General features: G+C 43.4%; 1 protein-coding gene across 2 annotated transcripts in view; it reads right to left on the reverse strand.

Moving 5' to 3' along the window:
• CYGB (cytoglobin) overlaps positions 1-23,508 on the reverse strand; it is a 75,946-nt gene that overhangs the window by 9,803 nt on the left and 42,635 nt on the right. For both annotated transcript variants that reach the window (XM_075349563.1, XM_075349561.1), the window contains one exon: positions 7,393-7,624. In XM_075349563.1, the coding sequence (XP_075205678.1) occupies positions 7,393-7,624 (232 nt within the window). The remainder of the gene's footprint in view (positions 1-7,392; positions 7,625-23,508) is intronic.

Genomic DNA, 23,508 nt, shown 5'->3' on the forward strand with positions numbered 1-23,508 from the left:
TACACATTGCTATGAGTGACACCCCAGGAACGACGAACAGCGTACCTGCGTCCTCCGGCAACGAGGTGGGCGTGACTTTCATGCAGCTGCTCTCCGCCCCTCCGCTTCTATTGGACGCCTGCTGTGCGACGTCGCTAGGAAGGTTAAGCACGTGTGACGGGTACTAGCGATTTTGTATGCCACGGGCAGCGATTTGCCCGTGACACACAAACGACGGGGGCGGTTGCTTTCACGAGCCACATCGCTAGTGATGTTGCTGTGTGTAAAGCACCCTTAACAGTCATACAGAAAAGGGTTTGTTTTTTGAATTGTAGTTTTTAATGACATCATTCATTATACTATATAATGTACTGGAAAATTGGAAGAAAATTCAAACAAGGTGAAATAATGCACAATTTTCCCATCATTTTTTGGCTTTCTTAATTTTGGCATTCATTAAACGGTAAAAATATTTTTTATTTTTAACTTAGTACAATTACGGCGATTGTTTAAGTGGTAAAAAATATGCAGAAATTTGTAGCAAAAATTTTGTTATGTTTTGCCATAATATGAGATCCATCGATTTTATCATCTTTCAGACGATCGATCTGTCTAAGGCCTCTTTCACATGTCTGAAAATCACGCACATTTTTCACGGACGTTTCAAAGGTGCATATTGCCCTCCATATGCCGTGTTTATGGCACACATGTGTTCTCCGTGTGCTATCCGTGATAACACACGGAGAACGGGAACTTTCTGCTCACCTGTCCCTGGCATTGCTGTCCGTGGTGCTGATCTTTGCTCTCCAGTCCTGCCGACTCCCCTCTGCTGCTTCCGGCCCGCAGTGCAGTGAATATTCATAAGCATAATGAGCGGGAAGGAAGCAAGTGACAGCAGCGGTAGAGACAGCAGGGCTGGAGAAGGTGAGTGTAGAAATTCATTTTATTTCAAAGACACGTGTGTTTTCTCCGGTGCGTGTAACATGGATCACATCCGTGCGGTCCGTGTGCGATCCGTGTGACACCCATGATGCCAGACAAAATCGGACATGTCTACGTGTGGAGCACACGGGCACACGTATGCTCCACACGAACACACGGTCCATGGCACAACACGCACGTGAGCGCAGACCCATTGATTTTAATGGGTCTATGTGTGCCCGTGTTTCCGGCACGTGAGGAAACAGATCAAACACATACCGGAGACACTGACATGTGAAGGAGGTCTAAGGGATGTCTTTTTTGTATAGTAACCTGAAGCTTTTTATTGCATACTTTAGGGCGGTGCAGAGACAGAAATAGTTTAGATTTGTTTTATGGCATTAACCATATGGTTAATTAATTTAATATTTTGATAGTTTGGAATTTTGCAGATATGATGATTATCAAAAATTTTATATATATATATATATATATATATATATATATATATATATATATATATATATATATCTTTTTACTTTACCTTTTGTTTTCTTTATTTTTTCAAAGGGTTTATTAAATTTTATGTTTTTCATTTTTTTTTCATCACTATGGGATACTTGAAGCTGCGATTGTCTGATCCCTTGAACAATATATACTGCGGTAAGTATATTGCAGTATGTAGCAAAAATCATGGTCTGCTATGAAGTCCAGAAGTACACTCTAGTACCAAAATATCCATGGCCTCCACTTACCATGGATATACATCATCACCCTGGGATCAATGTAAACCACCATAGAAAAGTCAGGTTACAGTTTTCAATTGCACAAGTGACAAAGATATTAGTTTTCGAGAAATGTCCTTTGGTTTATTGAAACAAAAAAGAATAGTCTCACCATAGTGTCCTTTAGCGGACATGCACACACACACACACACACACACACACACACACACACACACACACACACACATATACACACACACACACACACACACACACACACACACACACATACACACATACACATACACACACACACACACACACATACACACAAACACTGAGCTTTATATATTAGATATATGCATTACTGCTCAAGGAAATCTAAGAAATAAATAAGATATTTAGCATACAAAAATGGCTATTTCTATATCTGCCCAGTAGCCACTTCATGGCATATATCGTATACTGGGTATTTTTTCTTAGATTTCCTTATAAAGATATGTAATACATATCTACAGTTAGGTCCAGAAATATTTGGACAGTGACACAATTTTCGCGAGTTGGGCTCTACATGCCACCACATTGGATTTGAAATGAAACCTCTACAACAGAATTCAAGTGCAGATTGTAACGTTTAATTTGAAGGTTTGAACAAAAATATCTGATAGAAATTGTAGGAATTATACACATTTCTTTACAAACACTCCACATTTTAGGAGGTCACAAGTAATTGGACAAATAGACCAAACCCAAACAAAAATTTTTTTATTTTCAATATTTTGCTGCGAATCCTTTGGAGGCAATCACTGCCTTAAGTCTGGAACCCATGGACATCACCAAACGCTGGGTTTCCTCCTTCTTAATGCTTTGCCAGGCCTTTACAGCCGCAGCCTTCAGGTCTTGCTTGTTTGTGGGTTTTTCCGTCTTAAGTCTGGATTTGAGCAAGTGAAATGCATGCTCAATTGGGTTAAGATCTGGTGATTGACTTGGCCATTGCAGAATGTTCCACTTTTTTGCACTCATGAACTCCTGGGTAGCTTTGGCTGTATGCTTGGGGTCATTGTCCATCTGTACTATGAAGCACCGTCCGATCAACTTTGCGGCATTTGGCTGAATCTGGGCTGAAAGTATATCCCGGTACACTTCAGAATTCATCCGGCTACTCTTGTCTGCTAATATGTCATCAACAAACACAAGTGACCCAGTGCCATTGAAAGCCATGCATGCCCATGCCATCACGTTGCCTCCACCATGTTTTACAGAGGATGTGGTGTGCCATGGATCATGTGCCGTTCCCTTTCTTCTCCAAACTTTTTTCTTCCCATCATTCTGGTACAGGTTGATCTTTGTCTCATCTGTCCATAGAATACTTTTCCAGAACTGAGCTGGCTTCATGAGGTGTTTTTCAGCAAATTTAACTCTGGCCTGTCTATTTTTGGAATTGATGAATGGTTTGCATCTAGATGTGAACCCTTTGTATTTACTTTCATGGAGTCTTCTCTTTACTGTTGATTTAGAGACAGATACACCTACTTCACTGAGAGTGTTCTGGACTTCAGTTGATGTTGTGAACGGGTTCTTCTTCACCAAAGAAAGTATGCGGCGATCATCCACAACTGTTGTCATCCGTGGATGCCCAGGCCTTTTTGAGTTCCCAAGCTCACCAGTCAATTCATTTTTTCTCAGAATGTACCCGACTGTTGATTTTGCTACTCCACGCATGTCTGCTATCTCTCTGATGATTTTTTTCTTTTTTTTCAGCCTCAGGATGTTCTGCTTCACCTCAATTGAGAGTTCCTTAGACCGCATGTTGTCTGGTCACAGCAACAGCTTCCAAATGCAAAACCACACACCTGTAATCAACCCCAGACCTTTTAACTACTTCATTGATTACAGGTTAACGAGGGAGACGCCTTCAGAGTTAATTGCAGCCCTTAGAGTCCCTTGTCCAATTACTTTTGGTCCCTTTAAAAAGAGGAGGCTATGCATCACAGAGCTATGATTCCTAAACCCTTTCTCCGATTTGGATGTGAAAACTCTCATATTGCAGCTGGGAGTGTGCACTTTCAGCCCATATTATATATATAATTGTATTTCTGAACACGTTTTTGTAAACAGCTATAATAACAAAACTTGTGTCACTGTCCAAATATTTCTGGCCCTGACTGTATATTCTTACCTTCACGGTTTTCATGCTTTAGCATTTCAGAGTGCAAACTTTTTTGTTATGGATACCTAAGCTATAATGCCCTACACATGAGGAAAGATACATGACTATATCAGGAGATCCATACTAGATTTATAATTGGAGGTATTTGCTAACATTATTATTACACCTACTACATATTGGGAAAGGATCTTGGAGATGGAAGTACTCCTTTAAGGACAACAAAGTGAAGGTAATGAAATAATCATCATAAAGCCCTGATATCAGTCCCCCCAAAATATGCCATTTTGAATTGAGTAGTGCTCCTAAAGGCTGCCTTACATGTGTCGATTTCTTGTGCGATCGCATTTGCGATCGCACCCGCCCCCATCGTTTGTGTGGCACGGGCAATTTGTTGCCCGTTTCGCACAATGTTGTAACCCCCCATCACACGTACTTACCTTCCAAACGACCTAGCTGTGGGCGGCGAACATCCACTTCCGGAAGGGGGATGGACGTTCGGCGTCACAGCAACGTCACACAGCGGCCGGCCAATAGAAGCTGAGGGGCGGAGATGAGCGGGACGTAAACATTCCGCCCACCTCCTTTCTTCTGCATTGCCGGCGGGACGTAGGTAAGCTGCAGTTCATCGTTCCCGGGGTGTCACACGGAGCGATGTGTGCTGCCTCGGGAACAATGAACAACAGGACATTCGATTTTTAGAAAATGAGCGACGTGTCAACGATGAACGAGAAAGTGAGTATTTCTGCTCGTTCATAGCTGTCACACGCTACGATATCACTAACGAGGCCGGACGTGACCCCGCCGACATCTCGTTAGATATATCGTAGCGTGTAAAGCCCGCTTAACTTGCCTTAAGAGTGGGAACAAGGATTAAATCTCAGGCATAGTGAAAAAGAAAAAAGGGAAAAAAAGAAGGCTCACCTAAAGTGGTATTGTACCTGTGGAGCAAGGAAAAAAACGCTCTCATGTGTGCAGAATCCAAGGTCAACAAAGAAAATCCAGCTCCAGATGAAATATTAAAAATTTTAAATCTTTATTATAACATTAAAATCCAACTCCATTATATGTAAAAAGAATTATCAGGTAAATTCCATGAAAATTAACCGCCTGGGTAACAGGCCGTGAGCAAAAAGCTACGCGTTTCAGATCAGCTTTTTGCCCATGGCCTATTACCCAGGCAGTTAATTTTTATGAAATTTACCTGATGATTTTTTTCAACCTTTTCCCACATAACAAAAAGATAAAAATTTTAATTTTATGGTGAAGAATCAACAAGTGGGACACTATTGTGAAGTAGAACGAAATTTATTGCTTATTTTAAACTTTTATAGAAAATAATAAACTGAAAATTGGGGCGTGCAATATTATTCGTCCCCTTTAAGTTAATACTTTGTAGCGCCACCTTTTGCTGCGATTACAGCTGCAAGTCGCTTGGGGTATGTCGCTATCGGGTTTTCACATCGAGAGACTGAAATTCTTGCCTATTCTTCCTTTGCAAATAGCTGGAGCTGAGTGAGGTTGGATGGAGAGTGTTTGTGAACAGCAGTTTTCAGCTCTTTCCACAGATTCTCGATTGGATTCAGGTCTGGACTTAGCCATTGTAACACCTAGATACGTTTATTTGTGAACCATTCAATTGTAGATTTTGCTTTATGTTTTGGATCATTGTCTTGTTGAAAGACAAATCTCTGTCCCAGTCTCAGGTCTTTTGCAGACTCCAACAGGTTTTCTTCAAGAATGGTCATGTATTTGGCTCCATCCATCTTCCCATCAATTTTAATCATCTTCCCTGTCCCTGCTGAAGAAAAGCAGGCCCAAACCATGATGCTGCCACCAGCATGTTTGACAGCGGGGATGGTGTGTTCAGGGTGATTAGCTGTGTTGCTTTTATGCCAAACATATAGTTTGGCATTGTGCCCAAAAAGTTCGATTTTAGTTTCATCTGACCCAAACACCTTCTTCCACATGTTTGGTGTGTCTCCCAGGTGGCTTGTGGCAAACTTTAAAGGGAATCTGTCATCAGAAATTTAGCTTGAAACCTAAAAGTTTCCACCTCTGCAGCTCCTGGGCTGCATTCTAGCAAGGTTCCTGTACTTTTTAAGGCCCCTTTTAAACCAAATTAAATACTTTATAAACTTGTACCTTTTGCTATGTAAATTTTGTAAATCGTCCATGGGGGCGGGCTCTTTGCTGACCGTTGCTGTTCCTCCTGCACATTGACGCCGCCCCCCAACGCTGAATTTCATATCTCAGGACATTTGGTTTAAAAGGGGCCACAAAAAGTACAGGAACCTTGCTAGAATGCAGCCCAGGAGCTGCAGAGGGGGAAACTTTTAGGTTTAAAGCAAAATTTCTGATGACAGGTTCCCTTTAAACAACACTTTTTATAGATAGCTTTGAGAAATGGTTTTCTTCTTGACACTCTTCCATAAAGGCCAGATTTGTGCAGTGTACGACTGATTGTTGTCCTATGGACAGACTCTCCCACCTCAGCTGTAGATCTCTGCAGTTCATCCAGAGTGATCATGGGCCTCTTGGCTGCATCTCTGATCAGTCTTCCCCTTCTTTGAGTTGAAAGTTTGTATGGATGGCCAGGTGTTGGTAGATTTGCAGTGGTATGATACTCCTTCCATTTCAATATGATCGCTTGCACAGTACTTCTTGGGATGTTTAAAGTTTTGGAAATCTTTTTGTAACCAAATCCGGCTTTAAACTTCTCCACAACAGTATCACGGACCTGCCTGTTGTGTTCCTTGGTCTTCATGATGCTATCTGCACTTTAAACAGAACACTGAGACTATCACAGAGCAGGTGCATTTATACGGAGACTTGATTACACACAAGTGGATTATATTTATCATCATCAGTCATTTAGGACAACATTGGATCATTCAGAGATCCTCAATGAACTTCTGGAGTGAGTTTGCTGCCCTGAAAGTAAAGGAGCCGAATAATATTACACGCCCCAATTTTCAGTTTTTTATTTTTTAAAAACGTTTAAAATAAGCAATAAAGTTCATTCAACTTCACAATTGTGTCCCACATGTTGTTGATTCTTCATCATAACATAACAATTTTTATCTTTATGTTTGAAGCCTGAAATGTGGGAAAAGGTTGAAAAAAATCAAGGGAATTGGGAAAATGTTAGATACGGTGTATGTAAACTTATGATTATGACCATATATAAGGTGTATGTAAACTTACGATTACGACCATACATAAGGTGTATGTAAACTTACAATTACGGCTGCATATACTTTAAGGTGTATGTAAACTTACGACTACGACCGTATATAAGGTGTATGTAAACTTACGATTACGACCCTATATAAGGTGTATGTAAACTTACGATTACGACCGTATATAAGGTTTATGTAAACTTACGATTACGACCATATATAAGGTGTATGTAAACTTACGATCACGACTGTATATTGTGGTATATTCCCTTCTCGACGGAAAATGCATTCAAAACCATTCTGACTTACTATCTGTGGTAACTTTCAGAATTTTAAAAGCAGCTTTAGATATGAACGAAGAAAAAGACAAAATGTAATGGAAATAGAAAATAAGCAAAAAGACCTAACAACCACTCACCTTAAAGAATACAGGGTCCACCTTATGTTTCACTGCATGGCTTTTCCCCACAATAGCCAGAACCGTGGCCACCTTTTCCGGATCTGAGAGGTTTTCAATCACACTGTTGATAGCTCCCATTACCCGACGGCCATGCTTACGCAATTGAGCACTACGCTCCATCTCAAGTGGGTCCTCTAGGTCCTTAAACTGGCTGAAGTACTGCTTGGCAGTTGGGAAGTTGACGAAGAACCTTTATTTTGCAGGTCAGAGAAAAGAACAAGTACAAAGGGAAGAGAAATAAAGAGAATCGGAGGTTAGTGCAAAATAATGAAGCACATAATAGATAAAACTGCCTAAGCTTACAGACACCGAGCATTGCCGGGATGGTATTTATATAGTGAGTCAGGCTTAGCTAGCGTGTATCATAAAACTCTGGTTCTTGCTCTACTTTAATTACAAACTGTAGTGCTATGTTACATTAGGGAACTGTACCCTTTCACTGATCATTGGATATGCCATAAATGCTTGGTGGGAGTCACAGTTCTGGGAAACTAAGCAAATGGGTTCCCTGAGGTTTGTATTCAGAAGACAAGCAAATTCTACAATAAAGTCTATGGAGTTTCCCAAAGAACCAAGTATCGCAAGCGCTGCCACCTCTACATCGGCACGATACAACAAGCGACACCACTTTGTATCGACACCTTAGTAATACAGCAGTACCCTCTTAATGAATAATTTCCTGCCTTAATTTGTTAGTTTGCTATTAGTAATGCCTGTGTAGAAGAGAATCTAAATTGGATCACCAGAGATACAGTCAGACATTTTCTTTTCTGCACACAGGTTTTTGCACGAAATGCAGTTCCCTATATCACCAACTCTTTAGACTGAATTCACACACTGGAGATGTTTCATTCATCTCATAGGATTTGTGGAAAGCCATATGCTTGCTATCAAAACAACCCCATATAGAAAAGTGGAAATCCTTTTCAGATTCAGAAATTTTTGCTATAAATTTACTGCATGTCAATATCATGTCAATATTCAACCAATGGGTTCGGTTCCACTTGTGATTTGCACAGACGAGTGCAATCCAATTAAACATCAGATTGCACTCGCACCAATGCAAAACTTTGGGGCAACGGAGGAGATGGGGAGAAAGTGTTCCCTCCCTTTTCTCCGCAGCTGTGATACGATCACAAGATCGCATCACAGTCACATGACCCTCGGCTCACACCAGCAGCAGAGGGTCATTAGCATATTGCTTCCGATGCTCTCGCATCAGAAGCTATGCGCAGGTGGAACCATGCCCAATTACTGAGGCTTATGTAACCACATGAGCCACTGAACTCAGTGATTGGCTGCAGCACTTATTTGTACTGTAGTTGTGATGTCACCGCTGCAGCCTATGAACAAAGACAGGGCAGGGGAAGGTGAGTAATAGCTCTTTTTTATTATTTTAACCATGCGCTAGCCAAAACACTGGAGAACAGTATAACGGAAGACCCGTTTAATATGAGAGTTATCTCTGAAGACTGAAGGTGCCATCAGCCACTGCAAGTAGTTCATGTATATGTAGCACCCCTGAGGTACCAGGTGCCACAAAATGTAACGTGGAAACCCAAAACCCTGGAATATCCGTGCCAGTCAACACACCAGCACCTTCAGGCTACACACACAACCCCAACACCAAACTGGGAGACTGCCTAGTAACAGGTAAAAGGGATGGGCACTGATTGGATAGTCACGACCCAATCTGTAGGGAGAGACCCAGCAAGGAGGAGGGGCCAGTGGTCAGTTGGGAAGTTGGCGGGAGGAAGTAGTGTTCAGTCAGTCAGTGGAGTTAGGAGTAGGAGAAGGAAAAGGAGAGTTGCGAGTAGTAGTCGGAGGAGTGAAAGTACAGAAAGAAAGGAAAAGACCTGAAGTAACAACGGAAAGCTATAACAGGAGTCAGGGACTGTGGAGTAAGGAACCAGGACTCCAGGGACCATGAGTTACCTCTGGAAGTGGAAAACTCCAGGAACCGCGGGGCGCCTGTGGAAGTCTGGAACCTAGGCTCACAGAACTCAGCACGAGGCGGGGTGCAGACCCTAGGACAGCGGGACACTTTATGGTCAACTGTTAAATCTGCCAGGCGAGAAGATCTCCAGGGTCCATCACCAACCGAAGAGTCTGAAGCATCAGCAGCAAAGAGGGGATCGGGGATTGAACCCCTTAAATAGTCCAGGCTGCCTGCAATAGGACCAAGACAAAAATGGAGGGGTTCCCAAGCAGCTCTAGGCCACAGGAGCCCATCAACAACAAGTGTGCACGGAGGACAGCCAACCCAGGTCACAGCTGGCACGGAGAAGAAGGGGAGCAGGAACACGTGGAACCGGCACCAGTGGATCCAAACACTGAAACCAAGTAAAGACAAGGCAAGTTAAAACTGCAATACTGGTGTGGACTGTTTCCTTATCGCCTTCGTACACACACTGACTGTTCCCTACTATAACCACCATCATCCACTGCTTGCGGAGGGCCCAAAACACCTAAGCTGCATTACTCCACCAGCCCCAGTAGAACCCTGCAGCGGCGGCTTCAATAACCTGGCCGCATACCGCAAGTGGCGTAGTCGAAAAACTCTTTATTTTTATTTCTCCCTTTTCTTTTATTTTTACCTTTTTTATTCGGCCCGACCCCCAGGGTGTCAGAACCGGGCATCGGTCACGACCACGACTGTTTCCCCCACACTGCGCACCATGTGCCTGGACCGAGTACCCCATAGTCCTGGGGCGTCACATATATTTATATGGAGATTCTGGGTCTTCCAAAGTGAAAACTATAATAGCTCTGTGCTCTGGTTCAGAGCGGAATTCTAGACAGTGGGTACCATTCTAAAAAGTCCATGTTCACTGGTAAGTCATTTGGATAGGTCAGTGGCATAACTTGAAGCTTGGGGCCTCAATACAAAATCTATAATAGGGCTCCCAACTATAATGATTGATCTCATATGGGCCAAAGGGACATTTTGGGCCCCTCTGGACTCCAAGGCCCTGTTGCAACTGCAACCGCTCCACCCACTATTGACATGCCGCCAGAACGGGGGCAATACTGTTGGCCAAACCCTTTAATCATTTTGCTAAAATATAATCCTCTTTAACACTAGAACTACTGAGGTAGTCATTTTGACTACTTTGCACCATGTATTTCTATATAGGTGTCACGAGTCCAGTAGTTCTAGTGTTAAAGCATTGTCTCAGAACATGTTGAGATCTAAAATCTTACAAAATTTAAATAGCTGTTCAATAAGGATGCAGAAATCCGCTGCATGTATTCCTATATTACTATTTAAATGTCTAAGCACCTGAGTATTTTGGGTATTCCCACCTGATCGCCCACACAGTTATTTATTGAAATCACTAAAACTGGCCATAGGTTTAAACGTTTCCCCCTCGCAGTGATATTTTTCAATTCTCAGGTCAGGAAAGAGCCTTTGTTCTATCATATTTGCAATGATGGGAACAATTTTTCATGGGGATAATCATGGCCATCATTCCCTTACATTTCTGCTATGTATATTCTCGCTTGATTGCTTGTTCCAATGCATTATTCTTTATCAGATTATGCAGCAATCATCACCAGTTGCTTAAAATACATTGACTGGTGGAATATAATGCCAGATGGAATAGCTTTATAGCCAGTTGGAAAGTCTTTCAGACCTCGTTTCCAATAAGTATTAAGAAACTACTTAAAATAAAATTTGTAAGGGTTAGTCTGCTACGGGCTCAGCTCCTGGAAAGCTGTCTCAACTATTCTCACTTGCGGGAAGGTTCTGCAGGTCATGCATTTCCCATTTAGAAAAATTGTATGAATGGCCAACGATGTAATACATGGATAAACCAGGTTGAGCAGAAATCCATGTATATCTAAAAAGGACATACTACCTATTAAAACTTGGTGATTGTATCTAGTTATTAAATGTGATCACATGAAGCCACAAATTAAATCACTCTGCTCCAATTCGTGGTGAATGTCAATAGTTTCATTATTCAAATGATTGCAGTTTGATTAAATCATTGAGATACTGTATGTACTGGAAAAATGTTTTTTCAAGCGCACACCTACACTTAATAGTCAAGCTGGACAATTTTGCATTCAATTTCCATTATCACGGTTGGCTCACAATTAGGTAAGGCATTGTTTTTATTGTGTAGTAATACACAATTTATGAAGTAATAAACCAAATATGTACAGTAATAAAACACATTTTGTGCAGGCTATGTGACAGTGATATTACAGGAAGGGCATATACTGTACTAACTAGAACTACAACTGTCTCCCAGCATTCCCCAGGTTCAGCGAGCACTAACCACATGAGGAGATGGTCTGTTTCACTTTCTTTCCCAGTCTCTTCACCCAAGCTTCCCATTAGGTCATGTAACGGTGACATCATCCCAGGTACTACTCCACTCCACTGACCACTGTGACCATCTCCATGTTAGTATGGAGTTTACAAGCTGCACAGGTGCTCAGCCATGCAGCTAGAAAGGCAGCTCTGATCTGTGAATACTAGTAGCTCTCTAGGGGTGCACTTACGTTCTAGAGGAGATTTTAGCTAGAGTACAGTATGAGTGGTATGGCAGTCATATACCGATTTGTACACTTACAAAAATTGCTTTAAAAAAAACCCCAAAAAACCTGTGAGGTAAGGACCTCTAGGAAAAATGTGCACGGAGATCAGCCAGTATTTTGAAGTAGGGTAAAAAAATGACATACTTACAAAATTAGTACAATCCATAATTATTGTAGCACTCCTGTGGTATCAGGTGCCACAAAATGTAACCTGTGGAAACCCAAAGCCCGGAATATCCGCACGGCCAGTCAACACACCAGCACCCTCAGGCCACATACATAACCCCAATTCCACATGGGGAGACTTCCTAGCAACAGTTAAAAGGGATGGGCACTTATTGGCTAATTGCCACAAAATCTGTAGGGACAGACCTAGCAAGGGGAGGGGAGTGTGGTCAGTTGGGAAGTTGGCGGGAGGAAGTGGTGAGTCAGGAAGAAGAGAGTTGGGTAGAAGAGAAGAGAGTTGGAAATGAAGGAGTGAGGAGTTAGGAGTGAGAGAGTGAGGAGTCAAGTAAAAAGAAGGAAAGGTGTAAAGACCTAAAGTAAGAACGGGACACTGTAAAGGAGAAAAGGACTGTGGAGTAAGGAATCGGGACTCCAGGAACCGTGAGTTACCTCGTCCCCTGTCCGCGCTCCGGTGTCTCGATGGAGTCCGCGCATGCGCGGACGTCTGGGCAACTATTGCTCGGGCGTCCGTGCATGCGCCTGACTCCTTGACTGCCGGGGTGCGGGGCGGGGGGCGTGTCCGGCTGGCCCGCGCACGCGCCGTCTGACTCCGGAACTCTGAATCCTATTCGCGGTTTCACCATCGCGGAGGTATTTATGAGTTGCACTCACCGGATATGTGCACCACTCTTCACTTTCCCCATGACGAAGCGGCAAGCGACGCGCTTGTAAGCCGCGAAACGTACGTCGGGCCTTTTCCACCACCGCACCCAGGTAAATTGTGTTCCTTCCCCTAGGTCGAACCGCTATTTGGTTCCCCTCTTTCCCCCATACTCTCCTTAGGGGGGGTTTTATCTGCAATATAGTGCTTTCGGGCACTGGTTACCCCTTCAGCAACCTTAGTTCTGCTGCTATGTAAATCATATCTTCGCGGTTTGCTGGGCACCCATATTCACTTTGAATATTAGCCTTCTTACTTAATGATGTCTTTTCATGGGGCTGCCCAAGCGTGCACAAATTGTAGCAGCTACTAACAGGGGGTAAGTCCTCTTGGACAGCGAGTCAGGTCGTGTATTCCTATTTGGGAAAACATCTTTTACTTACCCTGATATTGCTATATATCCACTGGGACATGCATCATTGCTTGGGATCTTTTTGACTTATTCCAACAATACTGCACATCTACTGGGGATTTTTACCCTTGAGTGGGATTCTCTCTTTCCCCATGGCCCACATCTGGCCAACTTAACATGGACAAAACAGAGTTTATTGTCTTTCCTCCTCCTCACTCATCTCCTCCAACAAGCCTTTCCATCACACTTGATGGTTGCTCACTCTCCCCAGTCTCACAAGCTCGTTGCCTTGGAGTGACCCTCGACTCTGCTCTATCCTTCAAGCCACACATCCAAGCCCTCTTCACCTCATGCCGATTACAACTCAAAAATATCTCCCGGATCCGTGCTTTTCTTAACCAAGAATCTGCAAAAACATTAGTGCATGCCCTCATCATCTCCCGCCTCGACTACTGCAACCTCCTGCTCTCTGGCCTCCCTTCCAACACTCTTGCACCCCTCCAATCTATCCTAAACTCTGCAGCCCGCTTAATCCACCTCTCCCCTCGCTACTCCCCAGCCTCGCCACTCTGCCAATCCCTTCACTGGCTTCCCATCGCCCAACGACTCCAGTTCAAAACATTAACCATGACATACAAAGCCATGCACAACCTGTCTCCTCCCTACATCTGTGACCTAGTCTCCCGGTACCTACCTGCACGCAACCTTAGATCCTCACAAGATCTCCTTCTCTGCTCCTCTCTTATCTCCTCTTCCCACAATCGTGTACAAGATTTCTCCCGTGCATCCCCCATACTCTGGAACGCTCTACCTCAGCACATCAGACTCTCCACGACCGTGGAAAGCTTCAAGAGGAACCTCAAGACCCACCTCTTCCAACAAGCCTACAACCTACAATAGCCTTCAGCCCAGTAGACCACTGCGCAACCAGCTCTGTCCTCACCTATTGTACCATCACCCATTCCCTGTAGACTGTGAGCCCTCGCGGGCAGGGTCCTCTCTCCTCCTATACCAGTCTGTCTTGTACTGTTAATGATTGTTGTACGTATACCCTCTTTCACTTGTAAAGCGCCATGGAATAAATGGCGCTATAATAATAAATAATAATAATAATAATAATAATGTGGACTGGGGTCAAGTCTGCTCCCTCTCGGGGTCATCATTGCCCAGCTTTTTCCAAGTCTGATGCTCCCACCACCACCAGATATTTTCCCTCACAATAGCTCCATAGTGCTTACATTCCAGTGATTTGGGGGAAATTTATCTGCTATGCTTGCAAGCCAGTGATTTAGGGCTTTACAAGTTCACTTTTGGTACACTTTTTCCTGGTGTCCGTACCAGGCCACTGTTTTTGCTTATTTATTGCCTTCCATCTGTCCTCCATTTTGTATGACTATTTATGAGATTAATTGTACTATACCTGTATTTTTGATATTTTTGTGCAATAAAAACTTCAAACTGTTTTTCAGCAATTTGCTCAGGTTCTCCTGTTTTTTGCAATGTGTTTTGAGCTGCTGTGAGCCTCTGGTGTCTTCACCAAGCTCTCATTCTGTTCAGAATTTGTTTCCCATGGATTTTTCTAGTTTACCGTGAGTTACCTGTAGAAGTATAATACTCCAGGGACCGCGGGGCGCCTGTGGAAGTCCGGAACCAAAGCTCACAGGATTCAGCACAAAGCGGGGTGCAGACCCTAGGACAGCGGGACACTTTATGGTCAACTGTTAAATCTGCCAGGTGAGGGGATCTCCAGGGTCCCTCACCAACTAAAGAGACTGAAGCATCAGCAGCAAAGAGGAAACCTGGGATCAGGGACAGAAGTCCACCCATTAAATAGCCCAGGCTGCCTGCAATAGGACCAAGACTGAAATGGAGGGGTTCTCCAGAAGCTCTAAGCCATGAGAGCCCAATACAACAAGTGTGCATGGAGGACAGCTACCCCAGGTCACAGCTGGCATGGAGAATAAGGGGAGCGGGAACACCTGAAACCGGCACCAGCGGGTCCAGGTACCAAGCCAAAGGAAAAAGGCAAGTTGAAACTGCAATACTGGTGTGGACTGTTTCCTTCTCGCCTCCGTACACATACACTGACTGTTCCCTACTATAGCCCCCTCATCATCCACTGCTGGGGCCTAGCCCTGCTTGCGAACGGCCCAAAACACCTAAGCGGCATTACTCCACCAGCCCCAGCAGGACCCTGCAGTGGCGGCTTCAATAACCTGGCCGCACAACGCAAGTGGCACAGTCGAAAACCTTTATTTTATTTCTTTTGATTTTTCACCCCTTTTTATCGGACCGACCCCCAAGGTCACGGAACCGGGCATCGGCCGTGACCACGACTGTTCCCCCTGCGCACCACACGCCCGGGACCAAGTACCCCACAGCCTATAACTTCTAGAATCCAAATACTACTACAGGAAACAACTTGTCTTCAGATAACTAGTAGAACATGTCTACAGTAGATTTATGAGACTAATGTGAGGAGTTACAAGCCCAAGGGCAATTGTTCCTTTTTGCGCAGATATTAAATCATTTTTCAATGTTAAAAGGTTCACAAGTAAATGAATAACTGGTCTCTTACTGTCATTCTCCAGTCAGGAGAAGGGAATCATTTGCATCTTATTAAAAACATTTGCTTCTCATTAAGTCTATGTCATGTTTTTATAAATTAGACAGAATAAACCCAATGTCTTTATTTCTGGTGACTGGTGAGCTATACCTTTTAAAGGACCATTGACAGGAGCTGGCATACCATATATGCAGCTGTTTTGGTCTGCTCTGTATTTAACCTCACAGTGTCACTGTTTTTCCAAAAATAAACCCTCCCCCAAAAATAAGTCCTAGCAGGAATTTTCAGCATTTTTGGAGCAAGGCTTAAATATAAGCCCTACCCTGAAAATAAGCCCTAGTCCTGGTTCAATAATGAAGTGCCCATGCAGCTAATAAAAGATAAAGAATACTGCATGACACTTCACTATAGAAAGCAGACATCCCCAAAAGAGAGAAGAAAGAAGACAGAAAACCCTGCAATCATACTCACCAGATGCCGTATGGGAGGACCTGCAGTGTAACGCATCCAGGAGCTGCGGTGGAAAGCACACCCACACACATCTTATCGCATATCCACACACATCAGATCCCACACATACACATCAGATCACACACACACACATCAGATCACACACAGACACACACACAAACATCAGATTGCACGCACATTAACACACACACACAATCACACATGAGATCACACATACACAATGATTTTTGTGAGTGTGTCGGCCAGCACAGGGGAGGACCACGTGGAGCATACCTGCTGGCAACAACTGCCGTATATTGCAGGATGACCTGGGAGTCATGCAGACATCCGGGGTCTGGTAAGTATGATTCTCCTAGGAAGGCGAATCTGCTTTTTTGGGGTAAACTTACCCCCAACTGTATTTCCCCGAGAATAAGCCCTACCCCGAAAATCAGCCCTAGTGCTTTTTTCAGGGCAAAAAAAAAAATATAAGACTGTCTTATTTTTGGAAAAATACAGTATGAGAGCTTGCATGAGCCACAGTTTGAACCACTAAGGGTCAGAGAATTCTCTCTGCATATATAGTTGCATAGTATTCTTCATTACAGACATATTGTACTGATACGTTAAAATGTAGAACTGTATCCACCTGACCTTAGAATTTTTTATGTGACTACTCCAAAATAGAGCTATAGATTCTGTATGGCGTGCACTCAGTCAGGATGGATGTCCTGGTAGAGGGGATGAGAATCCCACATAGTTAATAATTCTAATCACTGCACACTCAGAAGTAGTTTGCAAAAAGTGTTCAAAGTTTATTTACAAATGTGGTACAGGAAAGTAGGTGGTGTCTGGAAATGAGCGACTAAAACAACATTTTGACCCTGCATGGGTCTTGTTCGCGTTGTCGTTCAGATATGCAGTGCAAAAGGCACTCCAGTGCCTGTGTCCATTAGTGGTGACCAATGGTGGGTAGAGACGCAGGAACGTTTTGAGTCCCTATTGCCATCTTCACTGGATCTCCATCCTCAGTGGTGACCAACACAACATGTTGGTCACCAGTAATGGACACGCGCTAGGGAGTGCCTTTTGCACTGCATATCTGAGCAACAACGTGAACAAGTCTCATGCAGGGTCGAAACGTTGTTTTAGTCACTCATTTCCAGACACCACCTACTGCCCTGTACCACATTTGTAAATAAACTTTGAACACTTTTTGCAAACTACTTCTGAGTGTCCGGTGATTAGAATTAATTACTCCAAAATAGAGACTAATTGTCGGGGTCACGGATTCCGTGATGCACATCCGGCATCGTTAGAGATATCGTAGCGTGTGACAGCTACGAACGACTGTGAACGAGCAAAAATACTCACCTTATCGTTCCTGTTGACACGTTCATTTTCATAAAGTCGTTCCTCCTTCTGCGCGCCGGTTGTTCGTCATTCCCGAGGCAGCACACATCGCTCTGTGTGACAACCTGGGAACGACGAACACAGCTTACCTGCATCCCGCTGGAAATGCGGAAGGAAGGAGGTGGGCGGGATGTTATGTACCGCTCATCTCCTCCCCTCCGCTTCTATTGGGCAGCCGCTATGTGACGTCGCTGTGACGCCAAACGTCCCTCCCCCTTCAGGAAGAGGATGTTCGCCGCCCACAGCGACGTCGTTATGGAGGTAAGTACGTGTGATGGGGTAAACGACTTTGTGCGCCACGGGCAACTAATTGCCCGTGACGCACAAACGACGGGTGCAGGTGTGATCGCTAATGCGATCGCACAATATATCGTCGCGTGTGACACCGCCCTAACACTGAGTCAACAAAGCCTTAAAGAGAGAACCTGTCAAAAGTTGAACCGCCTCTCCCCTCAACTTCTCAATCCATTAACTTGATTGTGTAGTCCTTTAAAATATAAACAATCCTTTTATGACCCTAAAGCACTTTTCTAGCTGCGAGAAATCATGTTTTGCATTTGTGTCTGGAAGTTCATTTGAGTATGACGATGCACTTCTAGCTTCTTAGCCTCCAGCTGTATTTAATACCTAGCAGCACCCTCTCTCCCTGATTGGCATGTTAGTGACTATGTATCAGAGCAAAGAACCTTTCAATGGACCATGGGAGAAGGCTGTTAGGTAGGAAATATAGCATGAGGCAGAGAAGCTAGAAGTGCACCGATATGACCAAAGAACTTCTAGACACAACTTTAAAACATGATTTCCCACTGCTTGAACAGTGTTTTGGGGTCATGAAGTGATTGATTTACCTTTAACACAGTCAAATACATGATTTGGGTTTCTGTCAAGTTCCCTTTATAGGTACTAACGATATTCCACATTTGAAGACATCCACATAAACATTAAATCTAAAAAGTAATATGTAAGTTGGTATAAAAAATTCTCCACACTCTAAAATTCATTGTTTTTATTTTGGTAATTAAAAGCAAATCAGTTTGGGACATTTCCCATATTTAATCTGACCAAATTTAATGAGGCATTACATATTATATATACATTTATAGCACATAAGACCAGTATGCCATAAGTGCTCGAAATTAGAAAATCACAATGACAATCAGAGTCATGTCTAATGGTAATTACAATGGCTTTACTATGAATAATATAATTCTAATAATATACTGTAATTCTAACAAAACCCATTGCTAACCTGGACATAACAAGCTTATTTTCCACATTCAGATTTTCTTGTAGTTGAACCATTTGTTTAAAAAAAAAAAAAAAAAGGCAAATAAATTTTAAGTTTAAACTGATGAACTGTACTTTTACATGAAAATTCATTAATATGATGTATCAAAAATGTGTTTGCATTACTAAACCTTCAAGGGTGTACAGACTACTGAGCTGCTACACTATGTGCACAATTATTACAATTATTACCGTAGCTAATATGCATTTTATTATTGAACAACTACAGTACTGTCGGTTTAATAAACCTAACTATTTAAGTAAAAGTGAGCTTTTGTATTGTTTTTAGAGAACCTCTATGTGTGCACAATTATTATGCAACTAAATGAAAAGCATCCATTTTTCCATCTCAATTGTTTATTTTCATCTGTTAGGCCTCCTTCACACATCCGTGATTCCGGTACTTATGACGACCGTTTTCATAAGTATAAGTACTGGAGACATGGACATACACAGAGCCATTAAAATCAATGGGTCTGCGCACACATCTGTGTTTTCTCACAGATGTGTGACCGTGCGCCGCACACGCATCTCCATGTGCTTCCGCGGCGACATGTCCATTTTTCTCCGGCAGCACTGATGTCACACAGACAACACACTGATGTGATCTGTGTGACATCAGTGTGACATGTACCAGAGAAAACTTGAAATAAAATGATTTGCTATACTCACCTGTCTCCAGCGCTGCTGTCTCCGACGCTGCTATTGTCACTTGCTTCCAGGCCCGCTCATTAAGCTCATGAATATTCACTGAACTGCGGACCTAGAAGCAGCAGCAGCGCCAGAGACATCAGCATCGGGGACAGGTGAGTATGGAGGTTCCTGCTGTTCGTGTGCTATCACAGAGCACACTGACAGGACATGGTGAACACACACACGGAACACAAACACACATACACACCCACACTACGGACCGTGAAAAACTTTGGTATCAGAGTTCAGAAATTTCTGTTCTATCAAAATATAAAATAAATCAATCTGATCGTTAAATGACATAATGAGAAAAAAACTAAAATTACATTTTTTTGGTCTCCGGAACTTTGCAATAAAGTGCAATCAAAACATTGTATCTAAGCAAAAATTGTATCAATAAAAACTTCAGCTAAGGGCACAAAAGATAAGATCCTCACACAGCCCCATATCCCAAAAAAATGAAAATATTACAGGTCTTGGAAATAGTGACAAAAGTGAAATTCTGTAATATTGACAAATTTCTGAATTTTTTTTTCACCACTTGAATAAAAAAAACTATATTTGTTTGGTATCCACTAATGATGTGAGAGTGTGCTCGGCACTGCTCACAGAGTTCGGCTAAGTATCGCAGGTGCTCGGATGTTTTGTTCATGAACCAGCGACTACAATGCACAGGCTGGCTTCACTGCATGGTGTGTGCAGGGACCCCAGGGAGAGCCAGTCACAGTCTCTGAATGGCTCTCACTGGGGGTAAAGCAACGTTTTCGGATGCAGTGTGTCCTGCTGTAAACAGTCTGATTCTTTTTGGTTTTGTATTTTTTTGTTTTTACAGTGGTTTCCCTGGCCAATCACAGCCATGCCAATACTTGGCATGGCTGTGATGGCTCGGAAGTGCCCACAGCCTAAAAGCTTGCTGATTGGCTGCTCTACAACCTTTCAACAAGCTTTATTCGGGTGACAAATCTGAACAAGAACTAGATGTCCAGTCAAAAGTCTGTGCTCAGCACCGAAAACAAGGCGTTCGGTATGGACACCGACCTTTATTCGGGTTTGCTCATCACTACTCATTACTCGAGTTGAGCACTTTCAGAGCGTCTGACTTGCTCAATTTGAGGACAGAGCATCCAAGCATTTTAGTGCTCGTCCATCTCTAGTATCTATGTACTCATGCTGACCTGGGAAATCATATTGTAAGTTTTACCATATAGTTGACAGAGTAAATAAAATAAAAAACCTTTGTGGAATTGTACTGTTTTGCAATTTCACCACATCTGGAATTTTTTCCCACTTTGCAGTACACTATTTGACAGAATAAATGGTGTCATTCAAACGTACAACTCATCTGCAGAAAACAGGCTCTCATATGGCTATATTGACAAAAAAACAAAAACACTATGGCTCATGGAAGTAGGGGAGGAAAAAACTAAAACTAAAAATGGAAAATGAATGAGGATTTAAGGACTTTATTGGTCAGCCAAGTAGTGGAGGACTGTGATGCATGTGATAGACCACTATCCTGCATACTATCTTGTTTTTCTTGAAAGATTTAGAATTTTTCCTGAACCACTGTCTTCTAAAAACTGGCAGTAGGTTTGGAAGCTGATTTTTGAAACCATCTGCAATTGAAAAGGTTCAACTAGCTCAGTTTCACCCTGATGTGACATCTTCCGCCTTTCTTTCTTCCGCTCTTCTTAACAGTTGTTCCTTTTTACAAATTTGTTGTGACACTGAGGCGAACAACTACTGTATGAACAAATTTTTATTAAATATTAAAATTTACTATTTCCTTTCAAGCCAGGACTCGTGTTGTTGACTTCTTTCAGCTATTTAAGCCAGTTTTGCTTTCTTAGCTCTTGTATAACTTGCCCAATAGATAATCATTTTTTGGGTGACAGTCCTTAATAATATGACCCTTAGTAGTCACTTCACACTGATCAGAGATCTAATAGGTGAATCTACTGTATATTTATAAAGCAGAAAATATGTGTCCTGAAGGATCTTAAATCTCGCTTATGAAAACTGCCTCACAGTCAGACTGTTCTAGTTGTCCATAGCAACCAATGAGAGCTAAGCTTTCACTTTACCTCAGTAGTTCTGACATGCCCCACCGGGGCTTGGGGACACTCGTTACCGGGCTACCTCTGTTCTACTCGGAGGATGTCACAGTGACAGGGCCCAGTTCCGTGACCCAGGCAATGTTGTTAATTAAGGCTGGTTTCACACTACGTCTTTTTAACATCCGTTGAAAACGTTATTTTAACGGAAGTACGGATCCTGTGCAAATCCGTTTTCACTTCAATGCATTTTCAATGGACTCGCGTCCACCTGCGTTCGCATGCGTTTGCGTCCGTTAGACGCAGGATCCGTCCTTTTGCGTTATTTTAACATGTTTCAAAAACGCAACATGTAGCGTTTTTTTGCTTTGTCAAAATAACGCATCTCACAGGATCCTTCACATTGCGCCGCGAGCTGCAATGCATTTCAATGAGTGCTGGATCCTGCCTAGCAGAATGCGTTCAGTTGCGTTGTAACAGGATCCTGCTTTTGTACTGAGCATGCCCAGAAAGTACTGAGCATGCCCAGAACCAGTCTCCAGTGATCTGTCTATCTCTCTACTCCCTCCCTCACCCCCTCTCTCTCTATCTCTGTCTTTCCCCCTTCCTCTCTCTCCCACCTGAGAGCTGCGGACACTCGTAACCAAGGTAAATATCGGGTAACCACTTCTCTTAGTTACCCGATGTTTACGTTGGTTACGCGTGCAGGCAGCCCGGCTCCTAGCAGCTGCAGACACTCGTAACCAAGATAAATATCGGGTATCCAAGGCCGATGTTTACCTTGGTTACCAGCGTCTGCAGCTGTCAGAAGCCTCCTCCCAGTCTAGCTCCCCTCACTCCCGATCACATGACTCCAATGCCCGCCCCTAAATATCCAGTGCAGGATCCTGCAAAATAACATATGCGTTTGCATACGTTATTTGCTGTAAAAGCAGGATCCGTACTTCCGCTAAAAAAACGTTTTCAGCGGATGTTAAAAAGACGTAGTGTGAAACTAGCCTAAGAGATGATGGTGGGGATTATTATTTACAGAGGATGATAAGTTTGTGACGCCACCTGTGGTATGCGGCCAGATATGTGCCGCCCTACTATTCAGTTCCCTTGCGGTCGGTGGTGATGCAGCTAAGTTGGTATAGCTCTCCATAGGTAGAGCTGTGCCCCAGGGCTGTCGATGGAAGAAAGGATGTAATGGCGGGGTGCAGGGCTAGAGGCGCAGGCAAATAACTGGGCAATACAGGGATGCATTCTCAAGATTTTACTCACTGTTGAAAGTTCCTGGTTTACATGACCGGTCAAATGTCACCCCTGGAGTGCTGAATCTGGCTGGGATGGGCTCCAACCGGTCCCCGGATAGTTCGAAGGCACAACCCGATACACCCTTCTGTGTTCCTTCCCTGGTCGTCTTACTGCACTGGCCTCTCCCGCCTGCCCCGTGCCTACACACACACAGCTCCGAGCCGGTGTCCGCGGACCCTGTCGGGTGGCTTGAAGCTCTATCCCTTGGCTTTATGTGGTCACCTTTTCACTGGATGTGTGTGAATGTGGCTTCAGTACTTGCAGTAACCTCAGCCTCCGGTTTGCTAGCTGAGCCTTATAGTTCTCCACTAGTTGAGGGGCTGTTCCCCTTTGCGGCCAAGTCCCTTCACTCCAGTATGCCGGCTGTGGAACGAGACCACGGGTGTATGGCGCACTTCTCGTGGGCTCTAGGACCCCTTCTCTCCTGATCCCGGGTCGAGCTGCTCCAGCTCCAGACCACAGGCCTTCAGTCCTCCGCTCCTACTTCTTGACTGACTAACGTTCTACTGTGTGCTCCCACTAACTA

This window comes from Anomaloglossus baeobatrachus, chromosome 5 (genome assembly GCF_048569485.1).
Source record: "Anomaloglossus baeobatrachus isolate aAnoBae1 chromosome 5, aAnoBae1.hap1, whole genome shotgun sequence".
Lineage (NCBI taxonomy): Eukaryota > Metazoa > Chordata > Amphibia > Anura > Aromobatidae > Anomaloglossus > Anomaloglossus baeobatrachus.